Genomic DNA, 19,924 nt, shown 5'->3' with positions numbered 1-19,924 from the left:
TCCTTGGGACCCAATGCACACTTTCTAACTTGTTTCACTGGTCTTCTGTCTTGAGGCTTAAGCTACTTCTGTGGGTCCCTGGAAGTTTGCGTGAGAGAGAGAGACAGAGAAAGGGAGACCTTCCTCCTTGAAGTTCAATTGCAGTCTCTTCCAAAAACAGTTCTGTGAGCATAATTCAATTATTGGCCAGCAGGTTAGTCATGTGACTAGCTTTTTGTACAAGACTGCCTTGCCTGCGAGGTTTGTGGATTCCTCCAAGCTTACCAGACACTCTCAGTGGGCGGGGAGGTGGAATGCTGGCTCTTACACGTTCAATGACTCTTGATCATCGCTATTGACAAAACCCATCTGGCTAATTCAATCAGGGAATACTCCCATTGTCTCTCATGTAACTGTCTCTTAGAATGCAAATCTGCAGCCATGTTTTCAGCCACTGTTCTGTGGTCTTTTTCAAACAAGTTATTTTCAATGTCCAGTAGCGTTCAAATAATGTTCCATATGACAAAATTAATATTTTTCCATCTGGCAGCAGTGGTTTCCATCACAACTATTTCCAGAATGTTTTCGTGGCCCATAGCATTTGCAGTATAAAGAAACGACTAAATCAACCGGATATCAGGAGCAGGCCGAGATGGATCATCCACTCGGCACTTCTGGCTGAAGATGGGTGCAAATGCTTCAGCATTAGCTTTTGCACTGATGTGCTGGGCTCCCCCATCGTTGAGGATAGAATATTTGTGGAGCCTCCTCCTCCTCCTGTTAGTTGTTTAATTGTCCACCACCATTCACGATTGGATGTGGTAAGACTGCAGAACTAAGATCTGATCTGTTGGTTGTGGGATTGCTTAGCCCTGTCTATCACATGCTGCTTCCGCTATTTGGCATGCAAGTAGTCCTGTGTTGTAGCTTCATCAGGCTGACACCTAATTTTGAGGTATGCGTGATGCTGCTCCTGGCATGCTTTCCTTCACTCTTCATTGAACCAGGGTTGGTCCCCCGGCTTGACGGTAATGGTAGAGTGGGGGATATGCCTGGCCAAGAGATTACAGATTATGGCTGAATACAATTCAATACTGCTGCCTCATGGATGCCCAGTTTTGAGTTGATAGATATGTTTGAAATCTATCCCATTTAGCACGGTGGTAGTGCCACACAACACAATGGTAGGTATCCTTAATGTGACTTCGTCTCCACAAGGACTGTACAGTGGCCATTCCTACCAATACTGTCATGGACAGATGCATCTGTGACAGATAGATTAGTGAGGATGAGGTCAAGTATGTTTTTCCCTCTTGTTGGTTCTCTCAACTCACCACTTGCCGCAGGCCCAGTCTAGCAGCTATGTCCTTTTGGACTCGGCCAGTTTGGTCAGTACTGGTGCTACTGAGCTACTCTTGGCGATGGATATTGAAGTCCCCCACCCAGAGTACATCTGTGCCCTTGCTACCCTCAGTGCTTCTTCCAGTTGGTGTTCAACATGGAGAAGCACTGATTCATCAGCCGAGGGAGTGCGGTAGTTGATTTCCTTGCCCATGTTTGACCTGATGCCATGAGACTTCGTGGGGTCTGGCGTCAATGTTGAGGACTTCCAGGGCAACTCCCTCCCGACTGTGCAGCCACCTCTGATGATGGTGGTGTCAGGGACATTGTATGTAAGGTATGATTCCATAAGGTATGATTCCAGGAGTACAACTATGTCAGGCTGTTGCTTGACTAGTCTGTGGGACAGCTCTCCCAATTTTGACCAGTGCCTAGGTCAATGCCAGGTGGCCCGTCCGGTTTCATTCCTTTTCTTACACTTTGTAGTGGTTTAACACAACTGCTTGCTAGGTTATTTCAGAGGGCATTTTAAGAGTCAACCACATTTTCATGGGTCTGGAGTCACATGTAGGGAAGGACGTAAAATCCAAGCGGCAGCAGCCGCCACGGAACCTGACGCCAGATTGTCGGGCCCGATCTTCCCGGTGGCAGGGAAGCTCCGTGGCAGCTGCTCTGTGATGGGACCCGATTTAGCATATTTAAATAACATATTAGCATGCATTAAAATATAAACCGCAGCAATCTTACCTTCAGTTCCCAATTCTCAGCACGACAAGTGGTACTCACGCACCTTCACTTTCCTGTCCAGGGAAAGCTGGCGCCACTGAGGTGGGGAAGGGGTGAATGCTGCACTCTGGGTGAAGAGTGAACTCTGCACCCTGATTGGTGGGTGGGGGTGGGGGGGGGGGTGTGGAACTCTGCATTCCGATAGGTGGGGGTGGGGAAGGGTGAACTCTGCACTCTGATGAGTATGGCGGAGGGAAGGGGTGAACTCTGCACTCAGATGGGTGGATGGGGGGAGGGGGAAAGGGGTGAACTCTTCATTATCGTGCACTGTTTGCAGCACTGGCAGCCTTTTAAAAATGGAATCATCACCTGCTCCTTCAACAGGTGACGTTATCACCGAAGCCACCCCTGTCACATGATTAGGGGGGTGGCAGCCGTGAATATGTAATCGCGTCAGCAAGGGTCCTGCCGCCAGGTTCCATGCCTGCCGCCAGGAAATAAAATCTAGCCCTTTGTGTGGCACCTTATCAAATGCCTTCTGTTAATCCATGTATATTAAATCTACTGGTTCCCCTTTATCTACCCTACTAGTTACATACTCAAAGAACTCTTAATAATTTTGCCAAACATGATTTCCCTTTCATGCTATAATTTTCTAAATGCATTCCTTAATAATAGATTCCAGTATTTTCACAACGATTGATGTCAGGCTAAGTGGCCCATAGTACCCTGTTTATCTCTCCCTTCTTTCTTAAATAGCAGTGCTACATTTGCTAACTCCCAATCCACTGGGACCATTCTAGAATCTAGGGAATTTTGGAAAATCATAATTCATGCATTCTTTTTCTCTGCAGCTACCTCTTTTAGAACCCTAGGATATAGGCCATCAGCTTCTGGGATTTGTCAGATTTTAGCCCCTTAAGTTTTTCCAATACTTTTTCTCTGCTTATATTAATTACCTTAAGTTCCTCACTCATATTAGCTCCTTGGTTCCCCTTTATTTCTGGTATATAATTTGTGACTTCTACTGCGAAGACATGCACAAAATATTTGCTCAATGTCTACCATTTCTTCATTACCCATGACAATTTCTCCTGTCTCTACGAGACCAATGTTTATTTTTGCTACTCTTATCCTTTTTATATACTCGTAAAAGCTCTTACAATCTGTTTTAATATTCCTGGCTAGTCTACTGTCATTCTATTTTTTCTGCTTTTATAAGCTTTTTGGTCAGTTTGCTGGTTTCTAAAACACTCCCAATCCTCAGGCTTGCTGATATTCTTTGCAACATTATAAGCATCTTCTATTAATCTAATTTATCCTTAACTTCCCTAATAAGGCAGGGATGGATCTTTCTTGCTGAGTTTTTATTTATTAATGGAATGTATCTACTGCTTGAACTTTGAATATAAACAACTACACATCAGTTGTGGAAAAACTGCTTTGAGGCTCAAGAAAAAAGAAATAGCTTTTTCAATAAAAACAAAAAAATTAAACACATTTATTTGATTTTCCGATCTTATCGCCAATGGAAAATCTTCAATTTAATTGACGTCCATCAGCATTACAATGAGAAAAATTAGGGTACTATTTCTAACAACAAAATCTCATGGGATCCAGAGAAATGCAGCAAGGTGGATACAAAATTGGCTCAGTGGCAGGAAACAAAGGTGACAGGTGTTTTTGCGACTGGAGGGCTGTTTCCAGCAGCATTCTGTAAGGTTCAGTTCTGGGTCCTCTGCTTCTTGTGGTATATATTACCGATTTGGATGTTAATGTAGGGGGCATGATCAAGAAGTTTGCAAACAACATGAAGATTGGCTGTGTGGTAGATAGGAAGGAGGATAGCTGTAGACTGCAGGAAGATATTGATGGTCTGGTCAGATGGGCAGAAAAGTGGCAAATGTAATTCAACCCAGAGAAGTGTGAGGTGATGCATTTGGGGAGGCCAAATAAGGCAAAGGAATTCAAGATTAATGGGAAAATATTGAGAAGTGTACAGGAAGTGAGGGACCTTGGAGCGAATGTCCACAGATCCCTAAAGGTAGCAAGACAGGTCGATATGGTGGTTAAGAAGACATATGGAATCCTTTCCTTTGTTAGCCGAGGTATAAAATACAAGAGCAGGGAGGTTATGCTGGAACTGTATAACTGATTGGTTAGGCCACAACTTGAGTGCTGTGTGCAGTTCTAGTCACCTCATTACAGAAAGGATATAATTGCACTAGAGAGGGTACAGAGGAGATTTACGGAGATGTTTCCAAGACTGGAAAAATGCAGTAATGAGGAAAGATTGGATAGGCTGGGGTTGTTCTCCTTGGAACAGAGAAGGCCGAGGGAAGATCTGATTGAAAGGTACAAAATTGTGAAGGGTCTGGATAGAGTGGAGGTGAAGGGCCTATTTACCTTAGCAGAGAGGTCAGTGACTAGGGGAAATAGATTTAAAATGATTAATAGAAAGAGGGGAGATGAGGATAAAGTTTCACCCAGAGGGTGGTGATGGTCTAGAACTCACTGCCTGAAAGGGCAGTTGAGGCAGAAACCCTCAACTCATTCAAAAGGAGTCTGGATATGCACCTCAAATGCCGTAATCTGCAGGGCTACGGACCAAATGCTGGAAGGTGGGATTAGATTGGGTGGATCGTTTTTCGACTGGCACAGACACAATGGGCCAAGTGGCCTCTTTCTGTGCCGTAAACTTACTATGATTCTAATACTAGAATTTCTGGGAACCTAATAAAGAAAGAACTCGCATTTATAAAAAGCCTTTCACGACCTCAGGACATCCCAAAGCACTTTACAGTCAAGGTACAAAATAAAACATCTGATAATTAATTACTTATGCAAATAATTAACAAATATGTCAGATTAAGTTACTTTTACAGATAGGCAAAAGAACTGGTGTTTAACATAATATGGGAATCAAGTCATTCAGGTATTTGTTCGTGATGTCAAAGCAGGTGGGAGGGTGAGAGGAAAGGAAAGAGAAATGAGGAGAAAATAGCAAGGTATTTTACACCGTTAATATGCAGTATAGTTACTATTTTCTGGGAATCAATTAATAAAATTGTTGGTTTTCATTTAAAATAAAATGGAGAACATTCTCATCATGGTACGTATCAAAGTTTCACTTCCTTTGGCTAATTACTTACTCTGTAGCTTTCTGGCTACAAAAGCATATTTCATTTTTTTTTTCTTTCATGGGATGTGGGCATTGTTGGCAAGGCCACCATTTGTTGCCCATTCTTAATTGACAACTGAGTGGCTTTCTAGGCTATTTAAGAGGGAAGTTAAGAGTCAACCATATAGTTGTGGGTCTGGAGTCACATGTCGGGCAGACCAGGTAAGGATGGCAGATTTCCTTACTTAAAGGTTAGTGAACCAGATGGGTGTTATGTTAAATGACAACTGATGATAGTTTCATAGCTCAATTACTGAGACTTGCTTTCAATTCCAGATTTTTTTAATGAATTAACTGAAATTATTAATTAATTGAATTTAAATTCCACCAGCTACTGTGGTGGGATTTGAACCTGTGCCCCCAGGGCATTAGCCTGGGCCTCTGGATTACTAGTTCAGTGATATTACTATTAAGCCACAGTCTCCCCTTCTCTTTAGTATTTTTCTTTACCTCTAATATTTTCCCAACCTAGCCATTTAGGAATGCAAGACAAAAAGAAAGCTTCAAAGTTCAAAACATTGGATTTTGTGCTTAAAGTTGGACAAACATCTTTTGACAGAATGGCAGCATGTCTTTGCTGAAAGGTACCTGCTTCTGGGGTGTCAGTTATAATAATGCTTAATTTTAGCTCAGTTAGTCAGGGAGTAACTGTTCTGATGTTTTTAAAAATTATTTCTTAGCATGTTTCTATGCCCTTAAGCACTTTTGGTCAGGCTCACAGAACAGGTGCTTACTGATACTGACATGATTTTTGATTCATGCCTCGACAGCTTTCCATGGTAATGGAGCTCAGCTGTGAAAAGTATGTGAGCTGGTGTACTGAGATGCAGTGCTCTGAACCCTCACCTTAAACTCCTTTAGGGATATGTATATAAAGATATGCCAAGCATGATTGACTTTCAGCAAATTTCATTGCAAGCATCAAACACACACTTTCAAACCCATAAAATCTGCAAAAATTAGAATTTGAAAAAGTTATCTTTTTTTTGGTAAGTAAATATTTTTCTCGTTGACCAAAACTGCACAGCTAAAAACACGCCATATGCTCCAGAAACAGAAACAAAAAAAAATGGATAGACACAGAAGACCAATCAGTAACTATGGGAAGAACAGGCAGTTTCTCCAGAAAATAAGAGACGGGCAGGCATATTAATAAAATGATTAAAAGAGGAAGGGAAGGGAAACAAACAAAGACAACAAGAAGAATTATCAGTTGACTGATTGCTGGATAATATAATAGATACGTTCAATGAAATAAAAAGCAGTATTAAACAAATGAAAGACATTAAAGAAACAAAGAACATGTGAATAGGGTAGACACTGGGAGGCCTAAGTAAAATGCAAGGAAATGAGTGAGATGGCAAGCACATCAAATCTTCTCAGCCAGGGACAAACTTTCCTCACAGTTTTCTATATCAAAGCCTCACTGACAGAGAAATATTTCTATCTCAATTTTCATCCCTCTGTTTTCATTGCCCATGGGAAGGCTCTAGGTCAAACAACCCCCAAGCACTCCCAATACAGTGAATGAGACGCGTTTTATACTGAAACAAGTTAACACATTTCTTAGTATTTACAGTCTTTGGTCTCTGCAAAAACACTTAGCTTAAATACTTGCTCCCGCACAAAAGCTAGCAATTCCATTATCCCTCCCAGGCCACTATGTGAGGCTGAACTTGACTGTTCATAATCTTGAGTCCTATTTAAGCTGAGCTTGCAACTCCATATCCTTAGCATCACAAATTGGCTATGAAACTTGTTGGAATAACCTGAGCAAGTGAAAAGCACTATATAAATTAGAGTTCCTTCTTCTAATACCAGTAAAACTTGACAAGTGAAAATCTCTAACATTGTCCCATCAATGGGTGTAAAAGGTATTGTTGATAAATGTAGGCATTTTTATAATGAAATTTTCCACAGGACACGGTTGATGTAACAGTTTTGTACATATTTTGAAATAAAATGGTATACACCACCTACCATTTTAACATATAATATAGATCTTTAATTTGAGTCTTTTTCTTAAAACCCAGGATACAACGTCAGGAGCACTGGGAGGGAGGTCTTGGGATCTGGGAGCAGTGGAAGAGATCTTATGACATCTGGGAGCACTGGGATGTGTACCTGGGGTGTTGGAGTAGGGACAGAGTGTCAAAGAGTTCAGCAGGATGGGAGAAAGAAGTCTTGGCAACTGGTAGCAGTGGAGGGAGGCATGCAGTGTGGCAGCAAAAGGAGGGGGTTGGGGGGCTTGATCAAGTTGAACAAAAGTAAAGGAAGTTCCCTGGGGGAAAAAATGTGGTTCAACCTCCCGAACCTCTTTTGAATCTTCAGCCGCCTTCTTGTTGTGACATCAATAATCACACTTCCCTGACCTACCTAGGACTCAAGATATATGGATCCACTGAGTTCTCAGCCACAAGCTGGGAATCCTTTCTACAATAGTTTAAAGCACTAACTGTGCTTTTAGTTTGTTCCCCAACAATATATGTCTCAGCCAGAAAGTCCACTAAAATGGAGATGGAATTTAGCTGTGGCCTGCCTCCAAGGGCTGTTGTAATATAGGGATGTTGACAGCCTTTGTCTTGGCTGCAAAAACTGAATTTCTTTAAATGCTGCTTCCTCCTATTTGGTCTGTGCAAGGCCATACTCTGAGTGCTTGTGCAGACCCATGTGCCAATAGAAAAATTGGGGGCTCGCACTACCATGTGCTATGCGTCTTATAAAAATTTTAATGCCCATAGTACAACTATATGCATATTTCTATATCTCAAATTTCAGATATAAAATAAATATGCACATTAAAAACATAAAGTTGTGGGTGTGCTGAAGCAGCTCAAAAGAAAGAATCCTGTCATATTTTACAATTTAAGTTATAGCAAAACATTTGAATATTTGTTACCTTTTCTGTTTTTCACCTTTACAGGAAATAATTTTCTACCATGCGTGTACATCAACAGTCTTCCCAGGAGACAAAGTGAATGCACTAAGTAAATATATTGCAATTCATGTCCCGTATAATATGTCCTCCGAGCACTGTCTTTAGATACAAAAGAAAAATTAGAACTTATGTAAAGCAACCTAGACACAAAGAAGGAGAATGAGCTTTCTCAATGTCATTGCATTTGGAAAAAAATTCCATTATAAAACAATCTTTTTACCAGTTTATGCTTCATCGCATGACTTTTAATAAATTAAAAATTATCTGTAAATATTAGATTGAAGCTTTTTCAGTGCATTGCCCGCAATACATGATTACTGCTGACAAAGCTACTTACTTAGGTGATACAGCATGTTACATATATTGTCAGCACCATCATCCTCTAAATTTTTCGAATCAAAGTAATCCAAGCACTGGTGAACAGAGGCAGATATCTATACAAAAATATATAATGAAAGTTTTAAATATTCGTATGACACTTCATTTCACCTTACCACCTCAGCATTGAGCATTCTCTCTGTGGCTATCATAAATAAACATATATATAAAACAGTGATGAGGATATTTGCTTTTCTAATGCCAATTATAAAACAAATTTATATTATTATAACTGGAACTGCACGTTTTCTCATTCTTAACAATCTCTGAAACAAAAAAATGTGCATGTTTTTCTATCTCAATGAAATCTTCCTAGAATACTTAAAGTGTTAGTTCCACACAAACATTTCTAAATCAAGGCTCTTCCATTACTTAAAGGGATGTTACTACATTTCAGGTTTTCTAAGCCGTAGCTTGTGTGTGTAACAAATTGGATCTCTAATTGAAAAAGTGCTGTGAAATTAGTCAGTAACTCTGTCTTAGGTTTTTTGAAAACAAAATGGAGCAATTCCTTGTGGAACAGTATTTTTACATAGATATTTTAATACTTAATGAAGATAGGCCCTTATTATAAGGTTTCATGTTTCTACTTTCCAACTGACCACTATGTTATTTAGCAATCATACATGCCAACATTCCTCTGCAATTACATTATATACATCACGTATTAAAGAAATTCTCCAAGGCACAGTTCTCATGACAATTCCCAATATCCCCAGAAATAAAATGTATAACAAAATGTTAAAGGATGCACAAACTTTCCCAAAAACATACCCATCCCATCCACCAAGCACTCCAATAACTTCCTCCTCAGAAGTGGCCGATGCTCCTTTGTAGCCAAACGAATAGATCCTCCTCCCAAAGTTTAAACACCAACCTGCCCAGCTTAGCCCGCACATTCTAAGTCAAAGCTCTACAACTCCCTTGAGCTATGTGGTTTAGTCCCTATCACAAAGCATGCGTAAAATAACACAGTTGCACTTTGAGGCTGATGTGATCGAATCAAGTAATAGTACTACGACTGGCAGAAGTCAGAGTGTAGTTCCAGATCCTGGATGTCCATACTCTTCCCATTCAATCCTTCAGCATCCCCCTACTTTGGTGATACTTCTTGACTGCAATCCTGACATGGCCTAAATCTTGCTTCAAAACTTGCAGGCTGCCTTCCTCACAAAAAGTGTGAAACACCCTCCTGCCCTAAAAGCATGCCAGGAGCAGCATCAGGCATACTTAAAAATGAGGAAACAATCTGGTGAAGCTACAATCCAGAACTACATGCACGCTAAAAAGAGGAAGCAGCACAGTCTCGACAGAGCTCAGCGATACCACAACCAAAGTATCAGATAAAAGCTCAGCAATCCTGCCACGCCCAGTTGTGAATGGCGGTGAATAATTAAACAATTAATGGGAGGAGGAAGCTCCATCCAGACTGCATTACAGCATTGGCCCAAACACGGACAAAGGAGCTGAATTCCTGAGCTTAGCCAAGTGTGAATGCCCTTGTCATCAAGGCAGCACTTGACCGAGTATCTCATCGAGGAGTCCTTGGAAAGCTGAAGTCATTGGGAATCAGAGGGGAAAACTCTCCACTGGTTGGAGTCATACCTAGCATAAAGGAAGATGGCTCTGGTTGTTGGAGGCCAATCATCTCTGCCCCAGGACATCACTGTAAGAGTTCATCAGGGCAGGTAGCCACACCCAACTGTCTTCAGCTGCTTCATCAATGACCTTCCTTCCATGTTCATTGATGCTTGCATAGTGTTCAGTTCCATTTGCAACTCCTCAGATAATGAGGCAGTCTGTGCTGGCATGCCACAAGACCTGGACAACATTCAGGCTTGGGCTGATAAAGGGCAAAGAACATTCGTTGTCACAAAAGTGCCAGGCAATAAGAGAGAATATACCCATCCCCCCTTGGCATTCAACGGCATTATCATTGCTGAATCCCCCACCTTCAACATCCTGGAGTTTACCATTGAACAGAAACTCAACTGGATCAGCCACATAAATAATCTGGCTACAAGAGCAGGCTAGATGCTGGTCACTCTATGTTGAGGGACTCACGTCCCAAACGCCCTCCCCCCGCACCTCCCCCTGCGCCCCCCCACCACCAAGCCTTTCCACCGTCGACACAGGTCAGGAGTCTTGACTCAGTGAGTTCCACTCCAACAACACTCAAGAAGCTTGACACCATTCAAGACAAAGCAGGCCACTTGATTAGCACCCGATCCATCTCCTTAAATATTTACCCTCTCCACCACTGGCTGCAGTGTGTACAATCTACAAAATGTACTGCAGCAACTCACCAAGACTTCATCAACAGCACCTCCCAAACCACAACCTCTACTGCTAGAAGGAAAAGGGCAGCAGGAATGTGGGAACATCACCACTTGCAATTTCCCCTACAAATCACATACATCCTGACTTGGAAATATATCACCATTCCTTCATCTGGGTCAAAATTCTTCAACTCTCCAGCTAACAGTACTGTTGGGAGTACCTTCACCACATGGACTATAGCAGTTCAAGAAAGTGGCTCACCACTACCTTCTGAAGGGCAATAAGGGATGGGCAATAAATGCTGGCCATGTCAGTGATGCCCACATTCAATTAATGAATAAAAAAAACTCCCCCTTTCCCTGTCTCAGGCTCTATATCAGCCTGTCTGTTACATACTCCTTTCTCTCATGTCCTTGCTCCCAGTTGTATAATTGTTGGTCTAACATTTGTGTTTGAATTTTAATATTGAAATGAAACAGAAAGGGGCTAGCATCATTAAAGCTTCCTCTCACTTCATCTTTCTTCCACGTTTGGCATTCAGTCCTCACTCTAATCCCTCCTTCAGTCTTTGGGATCTACTGTGCTCCCTTTCCACTTCCCTAATGGCTCTCTCCTTCCTAACCTGCTTGTAAAAACATTTGTTATTGCCTTTTTAAAAATATTTCCTCTTGATTCTCCGTGCCTTTTTTCGATTCTATTTGTAGATTACAGTATTTCTCACAGCTTTCATGTCTGTGTATCATGATGACTGTAGCCATTCACTAGTCTTATGCACATTTTAGAGCTTGATAGTTATTGGAACACAAAAACAGAAAGTTTATGCAGGTAAGCTTTGATTTTAGTTTACATCATTAACTGGAAGTCCTTGGGAAAAAGCTCATGAATATTCTTATTGTTAGTCTCCCTTACAGCATTCCTGTGTGTTGAGAGAGCCAGCATCTTCCAACATAATACAATAGGCCCCCTTTCACTTCTTGCATAAAAAGAAAATTAATCCTTTGTTCATTGCATAAATCCAATAAACAATAGAGAAAAATATCAGTTGCATCAGATTTGAGAAAAAAAATCTAATTCTTAATTCCAGAACACTTACCAAGGACTTATAATTATTTTCAAGGAGTCTTAGAACCACGGTTCTGCTGTAGTAACCATGCTATGAAATGGGAACAAATTCTATTAATCACCTGAAAGATCTAATAGCTGATCCCACAGAAACCGACTTACTTTAATGTTACATGCTTTATGATGATTTTATGTAAATAATATCTTAAGTATGTGAAAACAGTAGTGAAAGACAACTTTGTGTTATCAACAAGGATGGACACAGTTGACTTCTATTGCTCCCAGCACAATTCTGATCCGTAGTTTACTTCCTATTACATATTAATTCATAACTGGACAATGACACTTTAATTATGATTTCTTCTAACATTCACATTTTATATGGGATTATCTATAATATATGTTCTAGCTTCATCTATATATGTCTGATATTACACATTAATATTTTGCTGCAAAGGATCATTTTGTCTCCTAACTATTAAATGTTTTTGGTTGCTGCAATACAGTTACAAAAAGCTGCTGAGCGTATGTATCTGTGTGCATGTGTAAACTTGCAAATAGATGTTGGGCATGTGAGTTAAAAATTATAATGTCAAGAGGCTCAGTTAAAAGCTTATAATGCAAGGGCTAAAATAAATCATCAGAGATCTGAGTTTAAATCCAGTTCAGGCTAATGGGATGAAAAAGTGCATTCTCTGTCAATTAGAAAGCTTCTATGTGAAATAAATGCTTCAAATCAGACCTTATTAGGTGAATACCCAGCACAAAACTAAACATCTGTGATCAGGTACTCTCACTCAGATGGTCCATAAGGAGGGCTGGACACAGGAAACTTAAATACCAAACTGGAGTATCAGTAAACAGGAAGAAAAACAATGCATCCAATGTATTCAGTCCAAGGTCTGGAAATCACTGACACACTCATTAAGGCCTGGATATTTACAAGGGGTAGGGGCGATGATGAGGAGGGGGGAGTTTCCAGTGGGAAGTCTGGGTTTCCCTGCATGCAGGAGAGTTTTAACTTTCACATTGACAGGTTTCCCATCCAGAAGTTTGCCTACTTAACAGGCTTAGTTTTCAGTCATGTCCACCATCTACAAGGCACTAGTCAGGAGTGTGATGGAATACTCTTCACTTGCCTGGATGGGTGCAGCTCCAACAACACTCAAGAAGCTCGACACCATCCAGGACAAAGCAGCCCACGTGATTGGCACCCCATCCACAAACATTCACTTCCTCCACCACTGACGCACAGTGGCAGCAGTGTGTACCATCTACAAGATGCACTGCAGCAACACACCAAGGCTCCTTAGACAGCACCTTCCAAACCCGTGACCTCTACCACTTAGAAGGACAAGGGCAGCAGATGCATGGAAGTACCACCACCTGCAAGTTCCCCTCCAAGCCACACACCATCCTGACTTGGAACTATATCGCCGTTCCTTCACTGTTGCTGGGTCAAAATCCTGGAACTCCCTTCCGAACAGCACTATGGGTGTACCTGCCCACACGGACTGCAGCGGTTCAAGAAGGCAGCTCACCATCATCTTCTCAAGGCCAATTAGGGATGGGCAATAAATGCTGGCCTAACCGGCAATGCCTACAAGCCAGGAACTAATAAAAAAAAGTTTGCAAGAGTGCAGGGAGTATCTGCTGGAAGTATGTACCATGTGATGCTCATTTGACACCAGCACTGCCATTTTAGAGCTCAATGCTCCAGCTATCAACTTCCCTTAAACAAACACAGCTATCATTTGTTCAACAGCAGGAAGGACTCCCCACCGGCGCTATTTAAAGGGTTCACTGACTACGCAGATTAGTTGCTGATATCTACTGGTTCTTGCTACGATTGTATAAGTGTTCGTTGGTTTCCAGAGTTGTTTAAAGTTGTTGAAGTCTACAAGGAGAGGCGAGGTACGTGGTGCAGGACAGAGTTCATGATTCAAGGATTCTCCAGAAATCCCAGACATGGGTGCAGGATTATATATCCACCTTCAGTACGGCATGATAAAGAGAATGAACAGAGGTGACACAGAGCAGGACAAGCTACTGGAAAAGGGAGGAACAGGAAGGAGACAAGGGTACTCAGCAGGAGGTCATATCCGCCTAGGTGTGCAGGGAGCAATTGTCCTCCCTGAAACTCAGCAAGGAACAGTGCATCAAATGTCACCACTTCAGTAAGGACTTCCTCATTGAAATCTGCCACCTGCTACAGCTATAACTTCAGAGCAGGGCAAAGACGGCATTGTCGGTGCCGTTGAAGGTAACAGTGATTGTGAAGGTGACTGTGGCTATGAACTTTTATGCATTGGACTCCTATCAGGCTGGAGCAGGTGATATTTTCAATACAGATCTCCCAGTTTGCATCCACTGTTGCATAAGGGAGGTCACTGAGCCTCAGTATTCCAAGAAAGCTGAATACATTTCATTCCCTCTTGCAAGAGAGAGCAGGCAAAACGAGCATGCAGCTTTGCAAGGATTGTAGGTTTCCCCATGAAGCAAGGTGCCAATGACTGCACACACATCACTTTGTGAGCACTGCATGTCAGCTGAGATAGTCATAGAGTCATACAGCACAGAAACAGACCCTTCGGCCCACTGTGTCCACGCCGGCCATCAAGTCTATCTATTCTAATCCCATTTTCCAGCACTTGGCCCGTAGCCTTTTATACTATGGCGTTTCAAGTGCCCAACTAAATACTTCTTAAATGTTGTGAGGGTTCCTGCCTCTACCACCCCTTCAGGCAGTGTGTTCCAGATTCCAACCACCCTCTGGGTGAAAATTTCATTCCTAAAATCCCCTCTAAACCTCCTGCCTCTTACCTTAAATCTATGCCCCCTGGTTAGTGACACCTCTGTTAAGGGAAAAAGTTTCATCCTATCTACCCTATGCCCCTCATAATTTTGTGTACGTCAATCAGGTCCCCCCTCAGCCTTCTCTGCTCTAATGATGTAGTGCAACCAAAAGCGATTCCACTTCCTCAATGTCCAGCTAGTGTCCAACCTTACGCAGTGTATCATGCAAGTAAATGGTATGCTGCCAGCTATCATGATGCCTTCATTATGCAGCAGTGTGCTGTTCCACCTGCATTTAAGCCACCATGACAAAACAAAGGGTAACAACTGGGAAACCAGGGCTCTCCTTTGACAACATAGCTCATGACTCTGGTGTGCATCCACATACATTTGGGCAGTATGCAGATAACAAAAGCCATGCTGCCACATGAAATGGGATCAAGCAGACCATTCGGGTGCTTAAACAATGCGTCCACTGCCTGGACCATTCTGGAGGAGCCCTGCAGTATTCAACAAAGCGTGTATCAAGATTTGTGGTGGTCTGCTGCATGCTGCGCAACCTTGCCATCATAAGCGCACTGCCCTTGTTATACCTTGAGCAGGAAGAGGAGAAGGAGGAAGGGGGTGGAGGGAAAGGAGGAGGCAACTAACACAGCCCCGTTTGGGCCCGAATGTCCATGATGGGACTCATCCAACTGCGATACCAGTAAAAGCAAACACAATTCCCTGTTCATCAACAGTCCCACATCTTACCTTCTCCCTATTGCTGTTCATCACAATGTCTACTTGGCCACAACATTAAAATAAAAGCCAACACAAAATAAACATTCTGAACCAAATTTATAAATCGAATCATGCCATATTGCATACAAACATAAACTAATCAGCCTTGTGCATTCCCTTATGTGCCTGTCCTAGTGCTCCAACAAAGTGCTACCCCAGTGGCTGCATCATAGCTGGTGGAAGGCTGCTGATTTTCACTGGGGGAAACAGCAGACTGCTTTACAAAATGACCACAAGCAACTATAGACCTAGAATGCACGGTTTTGGACTGCACCACCTTGGCATGGGCAGCAGTAGCCTGGGCTCACTGGCAGACAGGCAACAGCAGCCTAGGCTTGCTGGCTGACAGCCAACAGCAAGGGTACCGACAGATTGACAGTGGTGGGAGGCTGAATGTTATTGTCATGAAAGAGGACAGCACAATCTTGCTCCACACTGCCATTGGGCTGTACCTTAGCAATCCTAGTAATGTGCTGGAGAACAGATTGCTTGACCTCTACAACACCCTGCAAACCCCTATGAACACTGGTATCTGCAACCATGATTGCAGCAAGCTGAGCTTGCATGAGAGCAGTCTGAACTTACATGGCTGCAAGCTGAGCTTGTGTAACTCCAGTCTGAGCTTCCACTGCAGAAGCCAGACATTGCCTGAGAAGGAAGTGTAATGTGAGGAAGATTAGGTATGACCAGACTCATCATCGATAGTTTCAGCTCCACTGTTGTCCAGACCTCAAGCATTGCCATTTAAATTGTGGCAAGCACCATCTCCTACATGGGGGGGGAGGGAAGGACATGCAGTCGCACCAGTCCCCCACCAATTAGAGGCTGCTGCCTCCAGTTATGTGCCATCTTGTCCTACAAGAGAGGGGGAAGTGTGCCAGTGAGTGTGGCACAATAGATGATGTGGCTCTAGTGGTTGAATAGCAGGCAATGTGTGCAAGCTGTGAGATGTAGCTGTGAGGCTTGCAGAGGTACTAAGTATGTGAGGGTAAGGTGAACCTATGAATTGTGATTGATAGAAACTGTTGGTCGGTGAGTGATGGGAGTGTGCTGCGTTGAGCAGAGTATGAGGCTAGTGGTGTAATTGGTGGGAAATGGCATTTGAAGATGCATTCACTGACCTTAACCACTCATGTGAGGTCACTGAACTTCTTGCAGCACTGCATCCAGGTCCTTGGGGCTAGGCTCCTGATATTAACTGCCATAGCTATCTAGTCCCATTGTCTTCACAAAGTTTGTCTGGAGGACCTCTTGCCCCACTATGGATAGATGACTTCTCTCCTCCTCCTGTACCAAGATCTTCAATGTAATGTGGAAAATCTTAGAACCCAGTCTTATGTATTGTGTCATTCTCATGTCTTTTCTATGTAAAAAATATTTTTAGCATGACTTCCAGCACCTGATCCAGCCAAAATGCACCTCCCTTTAAGAGGTGCAGGGTGGCTTTAAATAGTGCAGGCTAACTTGAACTCATGCTCGCCTCTCACTATTTTCTGTCCGCTGACCAGGCTTGCAGCCATTCAACAGCAGGTTTAGCTCTGGCTGCACATTACAATCATTTAAATTAGCAGGCAGCACAAACTTTGCATGCTGCCTACAATGGAAGCAATGGGCATGGGTTAATTATGCATCACAATCCCCCACACCCGTTTTCAGGGATTATTGAATTTCAGGACCTAAGTTTTTGATGTTGAAGTAACTTTAAATAGACTTAGGTATAAACACTATAAAATGGGTAATTTTCTATCTGCAATGCAATTGCAACAACAGAAACTATAACTTCAACCTGTATAGCACATTAAACATAAAACTGTCCTAATTTCCTCATAGATGGGCACTGAAAACGAATGCCAAGCTAAGTAGAAAGAGGTATTGGGAGTTATAGCTTAAGAGATGGGTTTCAAAACATTTCGGAAAGCTGCAGAGAAAGCAGATGAGGTGGAATCTATGGAGAGAATTCCAAAGATCAGAATCTACGAAGCTGAAGGGTCCAGCTCCAATGGTGGGTGGAGAGATGGCAAAGGAATGTAAGATTGGAGTCAAAGCAGCAAAGCATTTGGGAACAGTCATAGGACTGGAGGAACTTGCAGAATTATGGTGGCATAAAGATGCAAAAAGAAATATGCAGACAAAGAGGCATAGTTTTAAATTAATTTGTTGGAGGACAATAAGGCAATGAAGGAGAGAGATAAGTCATAGTCATTTACAGCACAGAAGGCAGCCATTCAGCCCATTGAGTCCATGCCGGCTCTCCGCGGAGCAATCTAGTGAGTCCCACTCCCCCGGTCGATTCCCATAGCCCTGCAAATTTATTTTCTTCTAGTCCGCATCCAATTTCCTTTTGAAATCATTGATTGCTTCAGCTTCCACCACCGTCGTGGGCAGCAAGTTTCAGGTCATTACCACTTGCTGCGCAAAAAATATCTTCCTCACATTCCCCTTTACCTCTTGCCCAAACCCTTCAATCTGTGTCCCCTAGTTCTTGTACCATCAGTTAATGGGAACCTTTTTTCCTTGTCTACCTTATCTAAACTTGTCATAATCTTGTACACCTCTATCTAATCTCCCGTCAACCTCCTTTGCTCTAAGGAGAACAACCCCAATTTTTCCAACCTACCCTTGTAACTAAAATCCCCCATCCCTGGAACTATTCTAGCAAATCTCCTTTGCACCCTCTCAAGGACCCTCACACCCTTCCTAAATTGTGGTGACCAGAACTGGATGCAATACTCCAGTCGGGGCCTAGCCAGGGCATTATAAAGGTTCACCATAACTTTTGTACTCAATGCCTCTATTTATGAAGCCCAAGATCCCATATGCTTTGTTAACCATTCTCTTAATATGTCTTGCCACCTTCAAAGATCGATGCACATGCACACGGATCCCAAGTAATAATCACTATGTACTGTTTCTGCACACTCTTTAGAACTGTGCCATTAAGTCTATATTGCCTCTCCCTATTCCTTTTGCCAAAATGCATCCCCTCACACTTGCCAGTATTAAATTCTGTCTGCCACTTGTCTGCTAATTCTGCTGGCCTATCTATGTCCTGTTGCAGGCGATTAGCATCATCCTCACTGTTTGCCACTCCTCCAAGTTTGGTATCGTTGGCAAATTTTGAAATTCTACTCTATTCCAAGATCTGAGTCATTTATGGTTTGGTTGGTTGGCATTCTTCCATCTACAAAAGATGTTGGACACGCAGCAAACAATCCATTTAGATAGGATGTCTTTCTTGGTGCACCTTTGTTGATGGCTGTGAACGTCAATCCTCGAAAAGCAAGTTCTGCCACAAGCGCCACACCTGAAGCTGCTAAGTGACACTGTGAGTTGTTTTTGATGTTGGTACCTGTTGCCAAGCTGCTGTAGCAACTGGTCATCGTGTTAGTGCACACCAGTCCACAGGATGTGTCGCCATTTCCCTCTTTTGCCAGCTAGTGACTCCCACGTGCGATCGTTGACATTCAGCGCCTTCATGTCACACTTGAAAGCATCCTTGAAGCGGAGCTTTGGGCGCTGGTCATCTGGCCCCAGTTACCTCACCATATAGAAGGCCATATAGGTGGGTTTGCGACAGGCTTCCAACCTGTGGATGTTTCCAATCCACCAAAGCCGCCTGTTGATTAGTGCCAACACATTTGGGAGCGCTACCTTTGAGATGACTGCCACATTTGTGAGTTTGTCCTGCCAGGATATACCCATAATGCACCACAGACAGCGAAGATGGAAATTATTGAGCTTTTTTTCCTGGTAGCTGTAAGTCGCCCATGTTTCACAGCCATACAGCAAGGTGCTGAGAACATAGGCCTTATAAACCATCAGCTTGGTCCTAAAGGTTAGCTTGGTGTTATCCCATTTCACAATGTGCATTTCACACGTCAGCCACAAGGTGGTAGCTGCTTTCCCTATGCGTGTATTGGGCTCTGCATCAAGGGACAGATTGCCACCGTGGACCCAAGGTAGCAGAATTTGTGAACCACTTCCTGGGGGGTGTTATTTAGTGTGATCAGAGGCAGAGATGCAAAACCACAGTTTTCTTGTCAAGGAGAACAGGTTACAGGCACGGGACAGACAGTCCATGAGTCTTTGTAGCTGAATTTCCGTGTGAGCAACTAGTGCAGCATCATCAGCCTAGAGGAGTTCTCTGATCAGCACGTGATGTGTTTTTGTCTTTGCTTTTAGCCTTGATAGATTGTAGAGCTTGCCGTCTGACCTAGTGTGTGAGTAGACTCCTTCCATATCTGTAGGCAAGGCGAAGCTTAAGAGCTTGGAGAAGAAGATGCCAAACAGAGTGGGGGCTAGGACACAACCCTGTTTCACTCGATTCTTCACTCCGAAACTGTTGGAGGTGGAGCCATCATACTGTACAGTGCAGTGCATGTTATCATGGAAGGAGCAGATGAGACTGATCAGCTTCAGTGGACAGCTAATTTTTCCCAAAATATTGTAAAGCCCTGCTC

General features: G+C 42.8%; 1 protein-coding gene across 6 annotated transcripts in view; it reads right to left on the bottom strand.

The window, feature by feature from the left end:
• tbc1d32 (TBC1 domain family, member 32) overlaps positions 1-19,924 on the bottom strand; it is a 356,785-nt gene that overhangs the window by 240,998 nt on the left and 95,863 nt on the right. For all 6 annotated transcript variants that reach the window (XM_068025412.1, XM_068025415.1, XM_068025416.1 and 3 more), the window contains exons 11-13: positions 11,917-11,976; positions 8,503-8,599; positions 8,127-8,264 (exon numbers count right to left, since the gene is read on the bottom strand). In XM_068025412.1, the coding sequence (XP_067881513.1) occupies positions 8,127-8,264; positions 8,503-8,599; positions 11,917-11,976 (295 nt within the window). The remainder of the gene's footprint in view (positions 1-8,126; positions 8,265-8,502; positions 8,600-11,916; positions 11,977-19,924) is intronic.

The sequence above is a fragment of the Heterodontus francisci genome, chromosome 3 (genome assembly GCF_036365525.1).
Source record: "Heterodontus francisci isolate sHetFra1 chromosome 3, sHetFra1.hap1, whole genome shotgun sequence".
NCBI lineage: Eukaryota > Metazoa > Chordata > Chondrichthyes > Heterodontiformes > Heterodontidae > Heterodontus > Heterodontus francisci.
The sequence above is the reverse complement of the archived record's forward strand: the minus strand, read 5'-3'. Positions and strand labels throughout refer to the sequence as shown.